The sequence below is a fragment of the Carcharodon carcharias genome, chromosome 2, assembly GCF_017639515.1.
Source record: "Carcharodon carcharias isolate sCarCar2 chromosome 2, sCarCar2.pri, whole genome shotgun sequence".
Taxonomy (NCBI): Eukaryota; Metazoa; Chordata; class Chondrichthyes; order Lamniformes; family Lamnidae; genus Carcharodon; species Carcharodon carcharias.
The window spans coordinates 115009443-115029150 of record NC_054468.1 but is presented as its reverse complement, the minus strand read 5'-3'; the positions used below and the strand labels follow the sequence as shown (position 1 = coordinate 115029150).

Here is a 19708-nt window from a genome sequence, read left to right as displayed (position 1 = left end):
TAACCTGTGCAGTGCACTGAAGAAGAGCTGCACTGTCTGAGGGGCTGCTCTTAGATAAGATGTTAAGCCAAGATTCCCGCTGACCTCTGCAGTGGATATGAAAGAGCCTCAAAGAGGAGCAAAGGAATTCTTCCAGTTGTGGCCAAAGCCTTTATCTCAATCAGCGTCATAAAAGCAGGTTAACTGATCATAATCTCAGTGGTGTTTGTAAGATCTGTGACAAACTAACAAATTAGGAAGAAAAATAATGAAATACCATAAATCACGGTGTATAAGCCGACCCAGCATTTAAGACAATCCCATTTTTCCAGCCCCAAATATATTTTTGCATATACTCTGTAGTTAAGTCAGCCCCCCACGCTTTTCAGCCAGGACTAGCTATTCTTGTGTTAGTAGTCAGCCTCAATTTTTCTCCCCACAAATGCACATCTTACTTACCAGTATCTTATAACAAAGCATAAGAGATGACGCAGGCAAAACAGAGAGGGGTTGGGGGGGGGGGGGGGGGGGGGTGTTGCGAAGGTGTTCAGGAGTTGAAGAAGCATCCACTCTTTGTGTCGGAAGCAAATGACATTTCAAAATGGCCACCACCCATGTCCACGCCGGCATTTCACGTTTATACCCGGTGTATAAGTCAACACCTGTTTTTGGAGGGATTCTTTGAGACCTCAAAGAAGTTTGACTTATATGCCGACATTCCCGGTATTTTTACTTACAAATACTAGCTAATCTCAGATGGTATTGCACAGGGTTAGTCTGACATCTGAGAGCATGGTTATCATCTTTCGTGCGGCCTCTTGTGCCAGTTGAAATGTTGCTCCTTGGGGATTGCAATTCCATAATTATATGGTATAAGTATTTCAGCTGACTAATTCTGCAGAGGGCACAGAGTATACTCTGTACCTCTGCCGGATTTGTCAGCAGCAGCTTGAAATCCCAGGGTTGGTTGAAGGATCCTTTCCCACTGGGTTCTTAGTCTCTCTCAGTATTATTTTCCACAGTAACATTATCGAAAACTAGAACGGCTACCCTGCTTTCCTCGCGCTTGTTTTCTTCCTCTTGCCTCTCCACCTCAGAACTTACTGCTCAATGATTTTAGTTTTGTACGTTTCTCATATTGTCAATGTTAGTCATATGACTGCATATTCAACTGGGTCAGAAATCAAAGTGGTGCCAGGACTTAATTGGATAGCCTGATTGGTTGAAATTGCAGCATTTGAATTAGCTGCTTTTCTCTGGAATTTTTCCTGATCGTATTTTAACATAAGCATTTCAGCTCATGAGAAAAAACTTGATTCTTTTTCATGTTGCAGGCATTTTTAATGTGCCATCATAAGCATTTAATGTGCAATATCTTACACACGAGACTTTTAATGAATACAGATTTTTGCATCAGTCATAAGGAATCATCTCCATTCAAAGATGAGTTTTCCCTAATAGAACCACATTTATATCAGGTTGTTGGCTAGAAATGTAACTACTATGATCAATCAAATTTGATGTGATATTCTTCAAATGTAGTACCTAATATCGAACGCAATGCAGAACAACTACACCCATTGCCTTTGTTGATGTGGTTTAGCTGCAAATTTTATGCAAATGCTGACAAATGTTCAGAGGAAAATGAATTATAGCAGACCAGCTTTAGCATTACTATGCAATCACCAAAGTTGCAATGGCAAATGTTTGGTTCAGGGCCATTCATTGCAGTCTAGACAGGAAAGATCAGTCCAATAGCCTTTCTTCCAATATAGGTCAAAGCTTCTGAAAACTAAATTTTCCTTTTATTGTTTGAAGACAAGGATATGAAGTGCTCTTACTGCAGCATTCTCATTACTAAATTTTATACAGTGAAATTAATTTGAAAACCTGGAGGGAGGACTCATAGGGAGGGGGGAAACCAAGTAGGTTTGGAATAAAAGCCCAGAAAATTGAAATGCATCCCATTATTTCTCAGGGTTGTGTTAGAAAGCTAATTTGTATGTGCTCCACATCTTCGTTTGAAAAATGACTAACAGGCAACTTTATATTTGTTGATAGATTGAGCAAAAATAATTTAAAAAGTAATAAAAATAAGGCATGTTATAAATAAGTTATGCTTGACAGCCTGAATGGCCTACTTCTGCCCCTATTTCATATGTTTCTTTGTGCATTTCCAGTTCTTGTGATGAGTATAACACCGAATATTACAGAGCAACAGTATGGAAAAAAAAAAGTTTTAAAATTAAAATACTGATGGTATTGTAGCATGGCATTGAAAAAATATATATTTAATGCTGCCCTAATGTTGACATTTTAAACTGTCAGTGGCTACTGGATTTTGATGTAAGCTGAGAGATCTATGCCATTCTTCCTATATCACTTCTGATAATTCAGTCATTTTCTGTGGTGAAAATTGAATGATCTAACAACTTAAATTAAGTAATGTGAATAACACAAGGTAATGATTTTATGCTAAATATTTTCAAATTATCTACTAATTTGACTTCAGTAACTGTGAATTACCATCAAAATTATTTTGAACATTTCATTGATATTATCCAACAGAAGATATTTGACAAGTAGAATATTTTATAAGAACAGAAACTGTGAGAAGTACATAAGTCCATGATAAAGTTTGCAGACTCCAAGCATTACATGATCACTTTGTTTTTCAGATGATGTGCTGTGGATTTCCAACAGTTTTGTTTGTTTCTTCAAATTTTCAGCATTTTCAGTTTCATTTCCACGTTTGAAGAATGGGGCCCAAAACAAGGGGAAGAACAATGTAGAGAGAAGTTCATCACTGAGAGTACCACCGTTACTCTGAAAATTAAATCCATTGTGTTCCTAACCTTCCTGATCCACCCGTCACTCAAACCCCCATCCCAGTTGATCAGAGTTGTGTCGCATCTACCACCTCATTGGCAGTTCTCAGCGAAATATTTGAGACCAAGTGGAAAGGATTGGATTGACAGTCCAATCAGACCATACAAAGCAGATGGACCAACACAGCCCAACACCAGATAGACGTTTTAAAATAAGTGTAAATATTTGTAATTGTTTGCAATTTTTCTCTGTGTAACTAGATTGTTCTAAACAAAGGATTACATTGAGCTTTAAAGCATTGACTTCTATGTTCTGATATTAAGCATGATTGTGTATCCTCCATCTATATTAACTGATTTATTTTTTGTTACAGACTATAGTCAGAGGAAACAGAGCATGGAAAGACACCTCTTTGAATGGCCTTTTGGAAGAATTCAATGATATTTCTGTAACTCGCTCAAACTCTCTACGTAGGGAGAGTCCTCCTGCTCCACCACAGAAAAATTCCAACCATAGCCTGTGCAGTCCTGAAGAAAATGGTTACAGCCATTATTATCTCAGACACTCATATGATATAGAACCTTCAAAAGATTTTACAGCAGGGAAATGCAAAGAACAGAGCAATCCTGCTGAAGACTGGGACAGACATCTCAAATATAACAAAGCTGCTCAACAAAATGGCCAGGATTCTAACAGAGTTCGGTCTGTAGAAACATATTACTTAGAAGACAACGTACACAAGGCAGATTTTGGTAGATTGCCACCAGACTACTATACATATTTGGTGTCAAAAATTAGGCCAACAGACCACATTGTGGCAAGCAGGGACTCCCCAAGAGTTCAAAGGTCACCACCAGTTCACAGGAGACACCTACAAAGTACACCTTCTAGAAATGTTCAAAGAGAAATTCCTAGGGAAAAATTGGAATACAAAGAGAAAGACTGGGGCCCAGAACCCCAAAAGGAAGACTTGGACAAACGACCAAAGTCATCCTATGTCATACAGACAAGTCCTCAACCGACTATGAGACAGAGATCAAAATCAGGATCTGGACTGCAGGAACCAAGTGTGCCATATGCTGCCAGTGCATTTAAGTCAACACATCCCACTGGACATGCATATAGTTCATACACATATCCAAGGCTGTCCGAGTCGACGGCTGTATCATGCATTCCGAAGGTAAATGCCACTTTCATATTCAAACCTTCAACACTTGTATGCACATCTGCATTCCATCACTGTGTGACACTGTGTGGTTTGATTTCGTTGGATCTCCATCGTTGCTAGTTGCAATATAACATCCCCCCCCCTTTTTATTAGCTAATTCAAATGTAATTGTACTCTTTGAATTTTAAAACAAATGCTTTCTTCTAAAAGCTCTCAATGGGTTTGAAGAGTCAACAAGAAAAACACGGTCATGAACTTTTTTTATGAAACCTTGATAAGTAGGGAAATTATATATTACAAATATAATTAAGTGAAGAGGTAGAGTACCTATCAAATCTGTGAACAAATGTCCCTCCTACTGATTATTCTGAAGATACTTCATTTATGTCATGGAGATCAATATTGGCATTATATGGTTAGTATGCTGTACATTCCACTAATCGTTCTTGAGTTTTAGCAAATCACAGAACCATTTTATATTTCTATTCTGATTTTGCACATTCATCAATCAATGCTGCTGTAATCTGCATATAAGGAAATGCATGAGTGGCAACAGATCCTCCGGTTTTTCCTGCATCTTTCAGAAGTGCATTCCTAAATAGAATGAGATTGAGAACTGACGTTGTAGGAAATTATGGAGCAGAAGCCCTATACTGCCTGTCCATTGTAATGCATGTAACACTGTTTAGCTTTTTTAAAAGATATTTTGACTGGTGTCCCCATAAATTTTTTTTGTTGGGAATAAAGATCAATCAGTTGTTCCCAGCTGTGTCACCTGAGATCCATTTGTACTGCAGTTAAGAGGATGGATTGGCAGCTCTCATCTCGGCCTCCAGCAGGACCGCTCTGAAATTGGAACCTCACTGTAATGACACTCTTTGGCAATACACCTCCCTGCATGTTGCTCATTTCTCCTTTTTACTTCAAATTGTGTTTATATAGCAGCTTTAAAACAGTTAAAATGCCTCAAAGTGTAGCACAGGAGCATTATGAAACAACTGAGCCACATGGGATATTAGGAGAGGCAACCAAAAGCTTGGTTAAAGAGGTTGGTATTAATGAGCATCTTAAAGGAGAGAGAGGCTGTGAGGTTTATAGAGGGAATTCCGGAGCTTGGGGCCTGGGAAGCTGAAGGCTGCCAGTGCTGGAACAATAAAAATCAGGAATGTGCAAGAGACCAGAATTGTTGGGATACAGAGATCTTGGAGGATTGTGGGGCTGGAGGAGATTACAGAAATAGGAGGGGCGATGCCACGGAAGAATTTTCAAACAAGAATGAGGATTTTAAAATCAAGATATTGCCGGAGTGAGCTGGGCAGTGAATATACAAGGTGATGGGCGAACGGGTCTTGGTGTGAGTTACGATATTGGCAAGAGTTTCAGATAAGCTGAAGTTTACAGTGGGTTCAAGGAGTGACACCAATCAGGAGAGCATTAGAATAGCTGAGTCTAGAGGTGTCAAAGGCAGTGATGAGGATTTCAGCAGCAATTGAGCTGAGGCAGGGGCAGGGACAGGGACAGATGTGTTATACAGCTGAAAGGAGCTCCAGTGGTGAAGAGGAGGATATAGGGTCAGAAATCAGACCAGGGCCAAAATGGCGCCAAGGTTCTAAAAGATCTACTTCTCCTGAGACAGTGGCCAGGGTAAGGGGTGGAGTTGGTCACTAAGGAATGAAGTTTGTGGGGAATAGCTTCTATCTTTCCAATATTTAGTTGGTGGAAATTTCTGCTGTGGCAATACTGTGTTTGATGAGCATCATGACAAATCAGAGGCAGTGGAGGATTGAGTGAGGTATTGGGAGATAGAGACTTAAATAATGCTTTAGTATAGTATAGATGTCCAGAGTTGCACACTAACTCATAAGGGCCACATAAATATTATACTTAGAAAGCCCTTCTGTCTTCTCTATCTGTTATGAATGATTAGTTCAGCAAGCGATTAGTTTTGTCTGGTTTGACAGAATTCAGTGTTATACTAAAATTAACTATGATAATCTGTAACAGAAAGAAAAAGCTAATTTTTTTAGCTATTAAAGGAGCAGTATTCTTTATAGAGACCCTTGGTAGTACAGAACTTGAGTAATACTGGACAAAGAGACATGTTGTCAAAGCTTTTTGTCATGCACTCTTCAGGACAAGCACAAGAATATCAAATTTCAAAGGGAACAACAATTTATACTGTATGTGAAAAGGGTGCTGATTGGTTGGCAAGTTAACTCTGGTTGAGGAGGTGCCATGGAGAGTGCACCAGGGAACAGTTATTTCCCCAAGCTGTTGTTTAAATTCAAAAAAAGATAAGTTGACTCTGATTAAGGCGTTGCCATGGGGAATGCACCAGGGAACAGTTGTCTCCCATGCATTTGTTCAGTTGAAATAGGTGCAATGCCTGAACTTGTTCTGTTCCCTGGTGCAGTCTCCATGGCAAAGCCTCAACCAATCATCCACTTGCCAACAAATCAGCACCTTTTTCTCATGCAGTATAAATTGTTGTTCCCTTTGAAATTTGATACTCTTGCATCTGTCCTGATGAGTGCAAGATGTAAATCATCGACAGCATGTCAGCTGTCGAGTTGTGGTCAACAACTGAGTTATGTTATCAAGGATATTGCGACTCTCACTAATTGTATGCACAGACTTTTTTTTAAACTGTTCGATATGTAGCATTTTTTCAAACTAAAGTATGAGTTGTATGAGTATCACACCAGCTATGCACAAGGAAAAGATGCAGCTGGAGTTCCTCCCCTGTGAAAATTGGAGTTAATGGGATATCACCACATGGAGAATATTAGAAGCTATCACTGCCATTTATTTTTATTCTCTAATGAGATCTTTTTTTGCTTTCTTAAAATACCAACTGTAAGGATTACCAGAGCATAGAACAAGGTAACAGTAGAGAAGTAGGGTGATTATAATATTTGGAAACAATAGCGATTGCATTTTCCTCTGGCCACTGATGTGATCAAAGCATCAGCCCAAGTATAAAATGGGGAAACATTTTGTGTTTGCCTTAATTTTTTTTGAATTATAAGACTGCCAGTGGCATCAGTAGAATAAAGAAACAATTGGGCCCAGTAACTAATCTAAAGCTTAAAGCATATGTGCAGGTCTGTCCAGCCATTTCCCTTACACAATTAAACTTTCCCTTGTAGATTTTTGAATATTCTTCTGTATAGCTACACTTCAATGTCCTTTTTAATTCCACCCCCTCCCACCAACCCCACCAACAAACAACTCTTCATGGAGTAATGGATCCACAGATATCAATATCTTTACTTTACTCAGTGCCATATCTAAATGGTCACCTATCATGTGTGATTTAGACATGAAATGACTGTGGCAGGTACCATAGCTGAGTTCGATTCACTCTTTATCTTATATAGCCATATGCCCACTTTCTAGTGGAGTTATTGTTTGGCACTAGGTAAACAGGAACCCTTTGTTTCTTTTTTCCTCCCTGTACTCTCTTATCTGGAGGGCTTATGGTGCAGTGGTAACCGCCCTACCTCTGGGCCAGAAGCTCAGGAGCAGAATTTTGCCCTCGTCAGGTGGGCTCGGTGGGAGAGAGACCGAGAGCTGTCAGGAAGTCGACTGCTGCCCGCAGTCAGGGCCCGACCACAATTTCACGTTGGTGGGGCAATTAATGTCCGCCCAATATGAAACACGTGCTGCAGTGCTTAGTACTGCCTGTGTTGGTGGGGAAGGGGTTGGGGGGCGGGGGAATGAGGGCGAGCGAGCAAGGTCACGTTTGTGCACGGGTGCGTGCAGGAAAAGCTCCCTGAGGCACAGAGCTGCCTCAGGGAGATGAAGATTTCGGAAAAAAAATAATTTAAAAATGTTTATAACATGTCCCCTCGTGACTCTGTCACATGAGCGGGGACATAGTAGAAATTATTTTGAAAATTTTTTTTAAATCACTGAATGAAGCCTCATTCTTCCCATGGATGAGATTTCGCAAAAACTTGGCCTTTTTGCCTGCCCACCAACCATAAGGTCGGATGGGAAGCAAAAGAATTAATTCAATTGGTACTTTAATGACCGTAATAACCCTGTTAATTGTCAACTGGTAGGCTTGCCCGCTGACCGAAATATCACATGAGTGCGCAATGATGTCGGGATGCTAACCCGATGTCATTGTGCGTCATTTTATGCTTATTCGGTTCGGGCACTTGCCTGACGAGTGCAATATGCTGCTTCTGGTTTCAAGTCCCACTCTGGGACTTGGTGGCCATTGAATGTGTGTTCATAACTGGCCGACCAGGTTGATTATCAGGCTGTAAATCCATCCAATACTCTTGATGGCGCGCGGTAGCAACAGGAGAGCTTCCTGGTCAGCCGTACTGCAAAAGGCAATGGCAAACCACTGCAGTACTTTGCCGAGCATAATCATGGATCAATCCAATGGCAGTCCATGGTCACCAATCCCCTAAAGGGGGAGGATCCCTTATCCTCTCTTTCCCCATTCCCCCCCCCTCCTCACCCAACCCAAAACCCAAACTTGGGTTGGAGATGGGCCACAGCCAATTATACCAACCCTGATCCCACCCCAGCTGAGAAATTTGGAATAGGCTTGTGGGATTAAATGTCCTACTGCTGTTCCTGTTACCTAATTCGGAATGCACAAGGAATCCAACCCGTTCCTTCCTGGTCCTTGTGGTTTAACTGCAAAATTTCAAAAATCATCATTTGTTAAGTGTCCTAGAAACTTCATCTATCACTTAATTTGAATTTAGATACAGCTGTACAGATTTTGGAACGCTAGGATGTGTTTTGAAAATCAGGCAAAGTAACAAGAGCTGCCCCCAAAAAACGGGTCACTCAGCAGGTTTTATGTTTCCTTTCTTGCCTCCAACTAAATTGGCTTCTCAGCACAGGAACCTTGAACTCCATTGACAATAAAGTGAAGATAACATAGCGATTAAACTGTATTCGCAGTAAGTAATTATTCCTCTGGCATGGTCAAGTTAAATTGTGCATGGGATCATTTATCTAATGCAGTCATTATTTTCCCAAACCTTTTCATTTCCTTTTTATACATGCTGATTTTACTCCGTGGAGTGTTTTGTCAGGGAATGGATACGAAAGGTTGCTGAAACAGTGTTTTAGTTCATTTACAGTGCACCAGTGCATAAAATACTTATCTCTGTAGGGAAAACAAAAGTGATTCTAATTGACTAGTAATTACTTTGAAACATTTTGTAGTAATACATTTATTTTAGTCACAGCCCTAATTAATTTTTAAAATTTTAAATGTTGATTCAGAATGAAAATGTAAAACTATGTATTAAGACCATCTAGTGTACATTTTAAAATGTAACATTAATGCTTTATTCCAAAGTGTTACATTTAGCAGCGCCCTAATTCAGTCAGCTCTAGTTGCTGGTGAGACACTGATACCATAAATCTAATTTAATTAGATTTAATTTTTGTGTTTCTAAACAATGATTAACATGCATTGTCTTAATCTACAGAATGGGATGATTAGTTCGGTTCTTAATTTTTAAAGGGACTGAATGGTGCTTCACTGCTACAATGGAAAATATTCCCCTTTTACATGGAACATAGATCAAATCTGACTTGGACTAACAGGCATAAATTCTGCTCTTTCTGCCAGCTGAGATTGTGCAAACATCTCCATAATTTGACAAAAATTACAGACTAAGAGCTGAAAGGCGATACTAGACTGGATATCTCTTTTTCAGCTGGCATAGACACAATGGGCCAAATGGCCTCCTTCTGTGCAGTAAATCTTTCTATGTTTCAAATTGACGCTAAGTTGACCTTCTCATTGAAGTCAGAGAAGTAGCTGAAGATGAAAAATAGAATGCCGGCAACAGAAGCCTAGTGATTATCTTGCTGGACTAATGAGTGAGAGATGTGAGCTCAAATCTCACCATGGCAGCCGGGGAGTTTAAATTCAGTTAATTAGTAAATCTGGAACAAAAAGTTAGTATCAGTAATGGTGGCCATGTAACTACCAGATTGTCATAAAAACCCATCTGGTTCACTGTCTCTTTAGGGAAGAAAGTCTGCCATCCTTACCAGGTCTTATGACTCCAGACCCTCAATAATGTGATTGACTCTTAACTGTCTTCTGAAATGGCCAGCAAGCCAATCAGTTGTTAAGGTGGCTCGGCACTACCAAGGGATGGACTATAAATTCTGGCATTGCCAGTGACACGCTCATCCCCTGGACGAATAAATGCTCGGGGCAGGTTATAAAGAGCAGTATTTCACAAGTGGTGATGTATTGTTTGCTCTAGTTGATGCTACCACTGGATTCCAAAAGCAGAAAAGTACATTATTCACTGGCAATGATATCAACCCAATTACAAAAAAATCCGTGTTGGGAGTTTTCCACTGTTGAGATTTTTTTTTCCCTTCCTTGCCTCCTCCTTGTTTGGAGATTACATAGGAAGCTTAACCAGTATTAAGCAGGAACAGCAATGTAGTCATTTCACAAATACATGCCCATTTGAAAGACTTTCAAATGCTGCTACATAATGCACTGCCTGAAACACTTATAATGAGCTGCCAGCACCAGTTCAATTGGTTCTTGCCCCTATGAGCCTGTTTTTGAGCACAGTCAAATTTCTAAGACCACTTGCCTACTTGTAAAGGGAGGCACATCAGTGGGAATGTTGGAATAATAGAGCTGCATTTGAGTGTTAATCAATTAAGCATTGGTTAAACATGAAATCGAGACTAAACTGAATCAATTCAATTAAATATTAATATTCTGCTGTGTTTGATTGTAACTGAATTTTAATCACAATAATTGGGAACTACATGAACTATAGAAAAGAAAAGAAACAACCATTTTAATGATAAGTTAGTCAGTCTACAATATAAAAAAACCAAAAGGACTGGAATATGAAACTGCACCCAAATACAACAAAAATCAAATAGGTAACCTTATGCTGCTTACAATAAGATGTGTGTACTGTAGGTTCTGAATTCAGAAATTTTAAGTTTCATACCTTGTAAAATTTTTAATCCACCACTCCTACTCTCTCATTGCTGCTGAAAGTAGGATGCTGTAAATTCACACTGGACCTTTGATGTCTTTCCATTTGTGAATTTTAGCTTCCAGTAACTTTAAAAAAAAAACATTACTTTCCTAAACCTGGTATGAAACTTCCACTCAGCAGATACTGGATCACTTTCAAAAATGGACAATGTCCGTAAGCCCCATATTTATACATATACCATCACTTTAGTAACTTTATAAGTGTCATGTGGAAGAAAACTTGTACGCGGAAGCTGCAGAATACTTGTAACCACTTTGTTCTTGAACATTTGCTTTGGATTACTACAAATGTACTAATTAGTCATACCACTATATATGGTTCATTAAGTGGAGGAATTGAAGTTATAATTTTAAGGAGCATTGGCATTAAATAATATCATTAATTGGGTAAAGTTTGTTAGATTGTAATTGTGTAGTACTTAGAGTGGACAAAGAACAAACTGCAGATAAGTGTTGACTTATAAAACAAATGATCAAATAATATTGAGGAGACATAATGCATGTATATTCACATAGTGTGATCAGAATATGTGAACAATATAGCTTTGAACAGAGGCTTTGACTTTAACCCTCTGGATTGGAATAACGGTAAAATTCAGTGCAAGTTACTTAGTAATTTCGCACATTAAATTTCAATATTGGTGTTCTAACCTTTGCAACGGAGGCCGGTGAAACTTTTGGGGCAGGATTTTTAGTCCCATATGGGAGTGAGTACACAAGCAGCCAGGCATGAAAATTCTTGCAGCCATCCAGTGTTCCACTTTGTCAACACTGTCCTGTCAAGGGTCATTTTGCCAGAGGTCCTTGCGGGTTGGCAGCGCTACCCATCTGTGAGCAGTGGGTAGCCAGTTAAGGGGATTAAATGGCCACTTCAGAACCGGCATTTTCTAGGCGGCCTACAGGACCCCCGCTCTCCCCCCTACTCCCCTCCCCCGAGGCATCAGGTACTATGCCAGCTTCCTGGAGGTGGCCTCCCAGTAGCAGACCAGGAAGCCAGTGCTCCAAGCAGGCTTTGAAGCTTTCCCCGCCTGCCTGACCACAGGTCAACTGGTGGAGGGGTTTCCCCTCCACAATGGTGGCCTGGCTGCTGAGGGCATTTTCTCTGTTTCTAGCACCAGACTTAGCAGGTGAGGATTGGTGACTTTGGACTCTATAAATTTTAAAAGTGGTGCATGACAGACTGCTGTGCCTCGCTCTTAGACAAAAATGCTGGGCCATAATTTGATGTAGCAAGGCAACTCAAATTTTTTGCCCTACATTAGACTTGCCCTTGCATGTTTAGGCCTTTGCATTTTTTGCCTGACAAGTTTCTGAAAGTCTGAGTTGGTAATGATGTAATGAGAGGGAAACTGGGACCCAAGTAAACTGTGTATTTCATTAATCAAATTGAAGATTTATGAAGTTAACAGCGTAAGGACTGAGAAGGAAGGGTAAGTTAGAGTGGGTGAATTCAATGTCAAATCAGATATGGAAAATGAAAAAAAGGGGGGAAGGGAAGAGTAATAAAAATGCTTTAAACGTTAAATCCCTTGCAACTGTGTTAATCCAGCTTCTCTCGTTTTCTCAAATTTTTTAAAATCTCCAACAACAATTGAAACTTGAAGGAATGAGACTCCATAGCTGTAATAGTTCATTTTCAGTGCTAAAGAGGTTGATTGACAGTACGAACACTTTCACATCTTTAAAAGGGTGCTCAAAATGAAAACGATGAGACAACTTTTTGCGGTGAGTCTTGTTCATATATAGCTTGCAAATACAGGAACTTAAGGCCATTCAATGCATCTAAGTGGGGAACCAGAGGTTGGATCCCATTGTTGTGAAGCTAATGACAGAATGGTACAATTCATATTGCAACTTCTGAATTTTTGGATTTATCTGCACCTCTTTCACTCACCTGAAATAGCTATACCATTTGTGAATAAATAAAAATGAGTGCATCTAAACTCACCATTGTTTTGACATCAGGTTATTGTCCATTAGGTTGTAATGGTGAACTCCCCCCAAGATGGCATTTATATGCAAAGGCACACCTTTTATTTAGCTGGAGGACAGTTCTGATGGTGGTTTTGCTTATATTGCCTCACTGAAGGAAGAAGCACTACAGTGGGGGAAGATACTCAGGATGTAAGGAGAATTATTAAAACGATGGGTGGAATTTAATGCGCTCTCCCATGGTGAGTTTGGTGATGTGGGGTTGGCATTTAATCAGGCAGAAGAGTGGGGACCCTGCCGCCTTCCCACCTCCACCCCAATTAAGTCTGTGATGGGAAGACCCATGAGGGGCAATTAATGCCCACTTAAGGGCCTTATTCCAGTGCTGCTGGTATAAAGCCAATGGCACGTGGGGAGCTCTACAAGTAAGCCCTTTTGGGGTTTGCTTCTGTACTTCTGTGGGACTTCCTCATTCAAAGGTACTCTGCCTGATTGAGGAACTGGCATCGGGAAGGGGGGCTGCCTGCTGGGAGCCAATCCCCTCCCCCATGACCTTCCTCACGTCATAACTCATCTGTGGCCTGGGATCCAGCAACGATACCAGGCCTTGTGTTGTCGTATCGGCAGCTGCCACCACCTCCTCAGTGATGCTGCCTTCAATAGAGCTACTGGCCTCTGGTAGGCAGCACATGGTAGGCTGGACTTCCGCCCCCAGGATCCTTGACCCCAGGGAAGGCTGGCCACTGTCCAATTAAGGGCCTTCCCTAAAAGAGGCATTGTGAGGCTCTTGCCATCTCTCCAGCCAGCAGGTGAGACTCCCATCGCCTCCATTGAATACCCCCCAAAGTTTAATTAGGCTTTTCCCATACTTAACAGGGGACAATCTTTCAACAGCTTCTGGATATCTTAAAAACTAAGCATGCAGGAAATCATGATTATAGTGCATACATCCCTAGAAACACACTGGGTCGAATATTTTTCTTAAAAGAAAGAGCTTACATTTATATAGAACTTTTCACCTTCTCAGAATTGATGAATTATTTTTTGAAGTACAGACACTGTTATGCAGCTAAAAGTGATGGCCAGTTTCAGAATAGCAAGGTCCCACAAACAGCAATGAAATGAATGATCTGATCATTTTTTTTTCAAGTTGGCTCTGATATAAATGCCTGCCACAACAACGAGAAAACTTTCTGCTCATCTTCGAATAGTGCAATGTGATGTTTATGTGCTTCTCAACAAGCAGATGGCGCCTCAGTTTAACCATTCTGTCAGTACTGCAGCGAAGTGTCATGTTCATGTAGGTTATGTTCTCAAGTCCTCTCTGACTCGGGGGCTGAATGTTATGACTAAGCCATGCTGACAAAGTGTTTATATTGTCATCATGTCAGATGACTGACAGGTTTAGGTGATAGTAAAAAGAATTGGGGCGATAAGATAATATGGATGTTACTTCCTTGAATTGGTGGAGCAACATTAAAAGAGAGAAGGTTTAACCATCACAAATATCTTTAAAAAGCTCTAACCCACCGGGTCAAATATATGCATGTAAAATCAGATTCCCCTTTTACTTTCCAAAATAAAATGTAATTTTTTTACTGCCCAAGTGAAGGCACATTTTCTTGCTTATCTGAGGCCTTGATCTTTTGAACATTTTACAACTTGCCTTGCATTATCAGAACAGTTACATATTGTAAAATATTTGGACTTGAACATGTTCATGAGTGGGGCATGTATGATTTAAATACATCTAAAGGGGATTTAACCTCTCACATCTTCATATCAGAGTTCGCACCTGTCACAGATTTGCAAACCAGCAGATCATCTCAATTAATTGTTGATATAAGTAATGTGACATTATTAATATTGCAGCTTCTCCTGCCCGAGTGCCATGGGCCGACATAAACTTAAGCATATTCAAACCTTTCCTTGTGTGCAATACTGTTGATTTGACAGGACCTTAATACGTCTGCCAGCGGCACGACTTGTCGCAGTATTGTAGGATGGTGAATACTGTGGCATTTCTGCCAATTTTCCTAATTGGACTTGATCAATTCATAATTTTCCCTGCATTATCAGGTCAGTTTTTACATATTGTAAAATACTTGGACTGGAACATGCCCAAGATTGGGGTGTATGTGATTTTAAAACACCATAGTGTGCATCTGTTTGACCACAAAACATGAATCAATTATCAGCTGAATCAAGGCTGCCACACTCATGCAGTACTGAGGGAGTGCTGCACTGTTGGAGGTACCATGTTTTGGATGAGGCTTTAAACCAAGGCCCTGTCCACCTTCTAAGGTGGGTGTGAAAGATTCCATGGCACTATTTTAAAGAGCAAGGGAGATACCCTGGTTGTCCTAGCCAATATTTAACCCTCAATCAACATTTTAAAAAAAAGTTATCTGGGCATTATCACAATGCTGCTTTTGGGTGCTTACTGTGTACAAATTGGCAGCCATGTTTCCTTCAGAACAATACCTTTCAAAAGTACTTCATTGGCTGTAAAGTGATTTGGGATGTCCAGTGGTGGTGAAAGTCTTAATTGCAGTGGCCATGAGCAGCTCTACATGCTTTATATGGGCTTAGACTAAACTGTGCAATGTGTTGTTTTGTTGCTTTTACAGTTGACTGCCACAAACCCTTTTTAAATATAGAGCAGTAAACTATGGCCAGCTAAGCCTGCAGTGATTCCACTGATAGAACTCATTCATTCTGGCTTTAAAATGCAAATTATATCCATGAGGAACACAAACCGCTGTGTTACGCATATCAGTTCTTTAAGCTGAGACATGTGGAAAAGCTTAACATTTGTTCAAGCTCAGTGGATGGATTTTGTTTTAATAAAGCAGGATGAGAATACTTTCATGTTACCCCTAATTGTAATCTCACTGTGACCACTGGGAGCAAAATAACATGGTCTGCCTGTAATTTTTATTATTATTCACATACACAAGCAGTCTCAGCTGTAGAGCATCTATCAGTGACTAGGTTTATTATCAAGTATAGATCCACATCCATGGCAGTCCTCAATACAGACATAAATCAAAAGCTGAGTGCAGGTACAGCCTCTGCCACTCACAATGTCCACGGTTATTACAGACAGCTGCCTATACAGAGCGATTAGCACAAACTATTTGCCAGTATCATAGGTGTCACTTATAACATACTGAACTTGCTGGTTATTTTGGCAGTGGTGGCTCTAACAGTGGTTATCATTGATATGAAAGATTTAGCTGCTAATTAGCTTCATGTTCTCTCAGACTTTGTTGCAGTCACTTTCAGTTTTTAACTGATTATTTCCTAACTAATGGGAGGGAGGGGGAATATTTTAAACATTTTTGTTCTTCAAGAAGAAAATTATGATGAAATTTGGAAGTTTGTGATCACTTAGTAATCTGTGTTGACTGAGTGAGTTTTATGAATGACCCTCAACAGTTTATAATTTTATTTATCCAGTTTTCTCTTTCCTCCTTCCTTTTCACCATGAAACATTCCTATTCAAATTAGCACCCCTAAGCAGGATAGGCTTTAGGTTTAAGCTAAAAGCAAATTACTGTGGATGCTGGAAATCTGAAAAATACCTGGAAAAACTCAGCAGGTCTGACAGCATCTATGGAGAGAGAGACAGAGTTAACGTTCCGAATCCATATGACTCTTCTAAAGAGAAGTAAAAATGTGGTGAAATATATACGGTTTAAGGGGGGTTGGGACAGGTGAAGCTGGATAGAAGGCCAGTGATAGGTGGAGGCAAAGGAGAGATTGCAAAAGATGTCATAAACAAAAGGTCGAAGGGGTGTTGATGGTGATGATACTGGCTAAAGGAGGTGCTAATGGTAACATTAAGAGTAGAAAGCAGGATGAGCAAGTTGGGGGGAGGGGTCAGTATGGGAGAAAAGATCGAAATAGGCTAGGGTAGGGATAAAACAACGAGTAGAAATAAATTTAAATAATAATAGAAGTAGGTGGGGAAAAAAAATATATATGTGTATATATATATATATATATAATTAAAAATTTAAAAATAAATATTTGAAAAAAGGGATCAAAAAGGGGTGAGGATGGAGGAGAGAGTTTATGATGTGAAGTTGTTGAACTCAATGTTAAGTCCAGAAGGCTGTAAAATGCCTAATTGGAAGATGAGGTGCTGTTCCTCTCAGTTTGCGTTGAGCTTCACTGGAACATTGCAGCAGGCCAAGGACAGACATGTGGGCATGAAAGCAGGGTGATGTGTTGAAATGGCAAGTGACAGGGATGTCTGGATTATGTTTGCAGACAGACCGAAGGTATTCCGCAAAGTGGATACCCAGTCTACGTTTGGTGTCTCCAATGTAAAGGAGATCACATTGGGAGCAGTGAATGCAGTAGATCAAATTGAGGGAAGTGCAACTTGAAAGGAGTCCTGGGACGGTGAGGGGGGCAGGGGGGTGGCTAGTAAAGGGGCAGGTGTTGCACCGTCTGTGGTTGCATGGGAAGGTGCCGTGGGAGGGGGTTGAGGTGTTGGGTGTGATGGAGTGGACCGGGGTGTCCCGGAGGGAATGGTCCCTACTGAATGCCGATAGGGGGGTGAAGGGAAGATGTGTTTGGTGGTGGCATTATGCTGGAAATGGCGGAGGATAATCCTTTGAATGTACAATTAGGCACTTTACAGCCTTCTGGACTTAATATTGAGTTCAACAACTTCGGATCATGAACTTCCTCCATCCTCACCCCTTTTTGATCCCCCTTTTTTCAAATATTTATTTGTAATTTTTAGATATGTATTTTTCCCCACCTATTTCTATTATTATTATTTTTAAAATTTACTTTCACTCATTATTTTATCCCAGCCTTTTAACCTATTTCGATATTTTCTCCCGTACCGTCCCTTCCCCCCACCCCATCCCCATTAGGGCCATCCGTCACTTGCTCATCCTGCTTTTTACTCTTAACTTCACCACTAGCACCTCCATTAGCCAGTATGACCACCACCAACATCCCTTCGACCTTTTGTTTTTAACATCCTTTGGAATCTCCTTTGCCTCCACCTATCACTGGCCTTCTATCCAGCTCCATCTTTCCCACCACCACCCCTTAAACAGCGATTTTTGTTTTTGTTTTAGGCTTTAGGTTTCCCTACTTTGGCCTGGGCACAACTGTAAGCGGAGTCCCAGAAAATGATCTGCTTTTATCTACCCAACCCTATCTCATCATAATTTTAAACACCAAAAGCAAACCAGCTTGTGTTCTGATGAAGGGTCGTACGGATTCGAAACGTCAACTATATCCCTCTCTGCAGCTGCTGTCAGATCTGCTGAGTTTTTCCAGGTATTTTTGTTTTTGTTCCAGCTTGTAATCTCTTCAGTTCTAACAAAAGTAGCCTCAAATTTCCAAGCTTCTCTTTTTACTTATATTTTCTCATGCCAGACAGCATTTTAATGAATCTGTTGTAATATCTGGTTAATTAAACAACTTTCCTATACCATTTGGTCTAATAACTGCATATAGTACTCTTAACTGTAGGCTTAATTACAAAGGTTTTGTATAGGTTCACCTTGAATTTCGATTATTATATTCTATACTACTTGCCATAAAAATTAATTTTCTGTTTGCCGTTTTTTTTATGATCTGTCATTTATGGTGTTTCTCTTAATGTCTTGCGAACCTAAACTCCCACATCTCTGCACTCATATTATCTAACCTTCCTCCATTTAAAGTATAATCCTTATCAATATCCCCTCTGTAGCTTCCTTTGATCTACACAATTATTTATTCCTATTTTAGTATTATCTGAGAATTTGGACACCACTCCGTCTAGTCCTAAATCTAACTCTGATGTACATGGTGATTAGAAGTAATTCCAGAACACAACACTGTGTGAGACCACTTTCTACTTCCAACAATTCTGATAAACTGTCTTAACTCCTATTTTTTTTGTTTCAATAATTGTGACCGTGTTAATTGAGTTTGCCTCCTGTTCTTTAACTTCATACTCCATGACTATCTTCAATAATCTCCTATGGTAACTTGTCAAAGGCCTTTTGAAAGCTGAATGTAAATTTTTTTTAGGCTTGATAAATATCAGACCAAAATGATTAACATTGAGTGCATAGCAGCCAAAGGTGCCGGGGATTGTTATTTTAGTGAAAGGGTGAAAAAAAGGTGCTGAATGGGTTTTAGCACACAGCTTTGGTCCCAATGGCTGATTACTATAATTTGAATTTGAGTGGAGAGGCTAAAACAGAAAGCTTCAAAGTTTAGCATTTGTGCTGATCTGGTAAAAATTTTTGTGGAGCAGTATATGTGGGCTGCACTTACCTGCTTCTATTGAAGATGTGCAGTGGGCTGGCCAACACAGGTTTCAGGATGGCTCAGGGACCAAGCAAGAGGGCAGACTGATTCTCCGATATGACAATGGAGATCCAAAAAGAGCAGGGATGTATAGGAGTCTAGTCAGGAAGGAGTCCACTTTGCTGTCCTTGTCTGTCTCTCTCCTGAAGCAGCTCTGCCTGGCCTTATCTCCTTCACCCATTCCTCCTGCAGACCAAGGAGGACTCTTAGCAAGATGCTGATGACCAAGTACTCATTTTCCCTTGGTGACTGCTATAAATGTGTCAAATGAGGTAGCGTAACACAACACTCACTCTCACTGAGGAGTCCTCAGAGAATTTCCAGAATAAATGTTGATCGAGTGTTGGTTAAGTCTTGACAAAGGGCCCCAGAGCACCACCTGAAGTATTTCAAAAGACCTCTTCAACCCTCGAGCAGCAAGTGAATGGTAAAGGGTGATA

General features: G+C 40.2%; 1 protein-coding gene across 1 annotated transcript in view; it reads left to right on the top strand.

Moving 5' to 3' along the window:
* Positions 1–19708, top strand: part of pak5 (p21 protein (Cdc42/Rac)-activated kinase 5) — a 201812-nt gene that overhangs the window by 147283 nt on the left and 34821 nt on the right. Inside the window, exon 4 of the mRNA XM_041173288.1 lies at positions 3182–3988. Coding sequence (XP_041029222.1) covers positions 3182–3988 — 807 coding nt within the window. The remainder of the gene's footprint in view (positions 1–3181; positions 3989–19708) is intronic.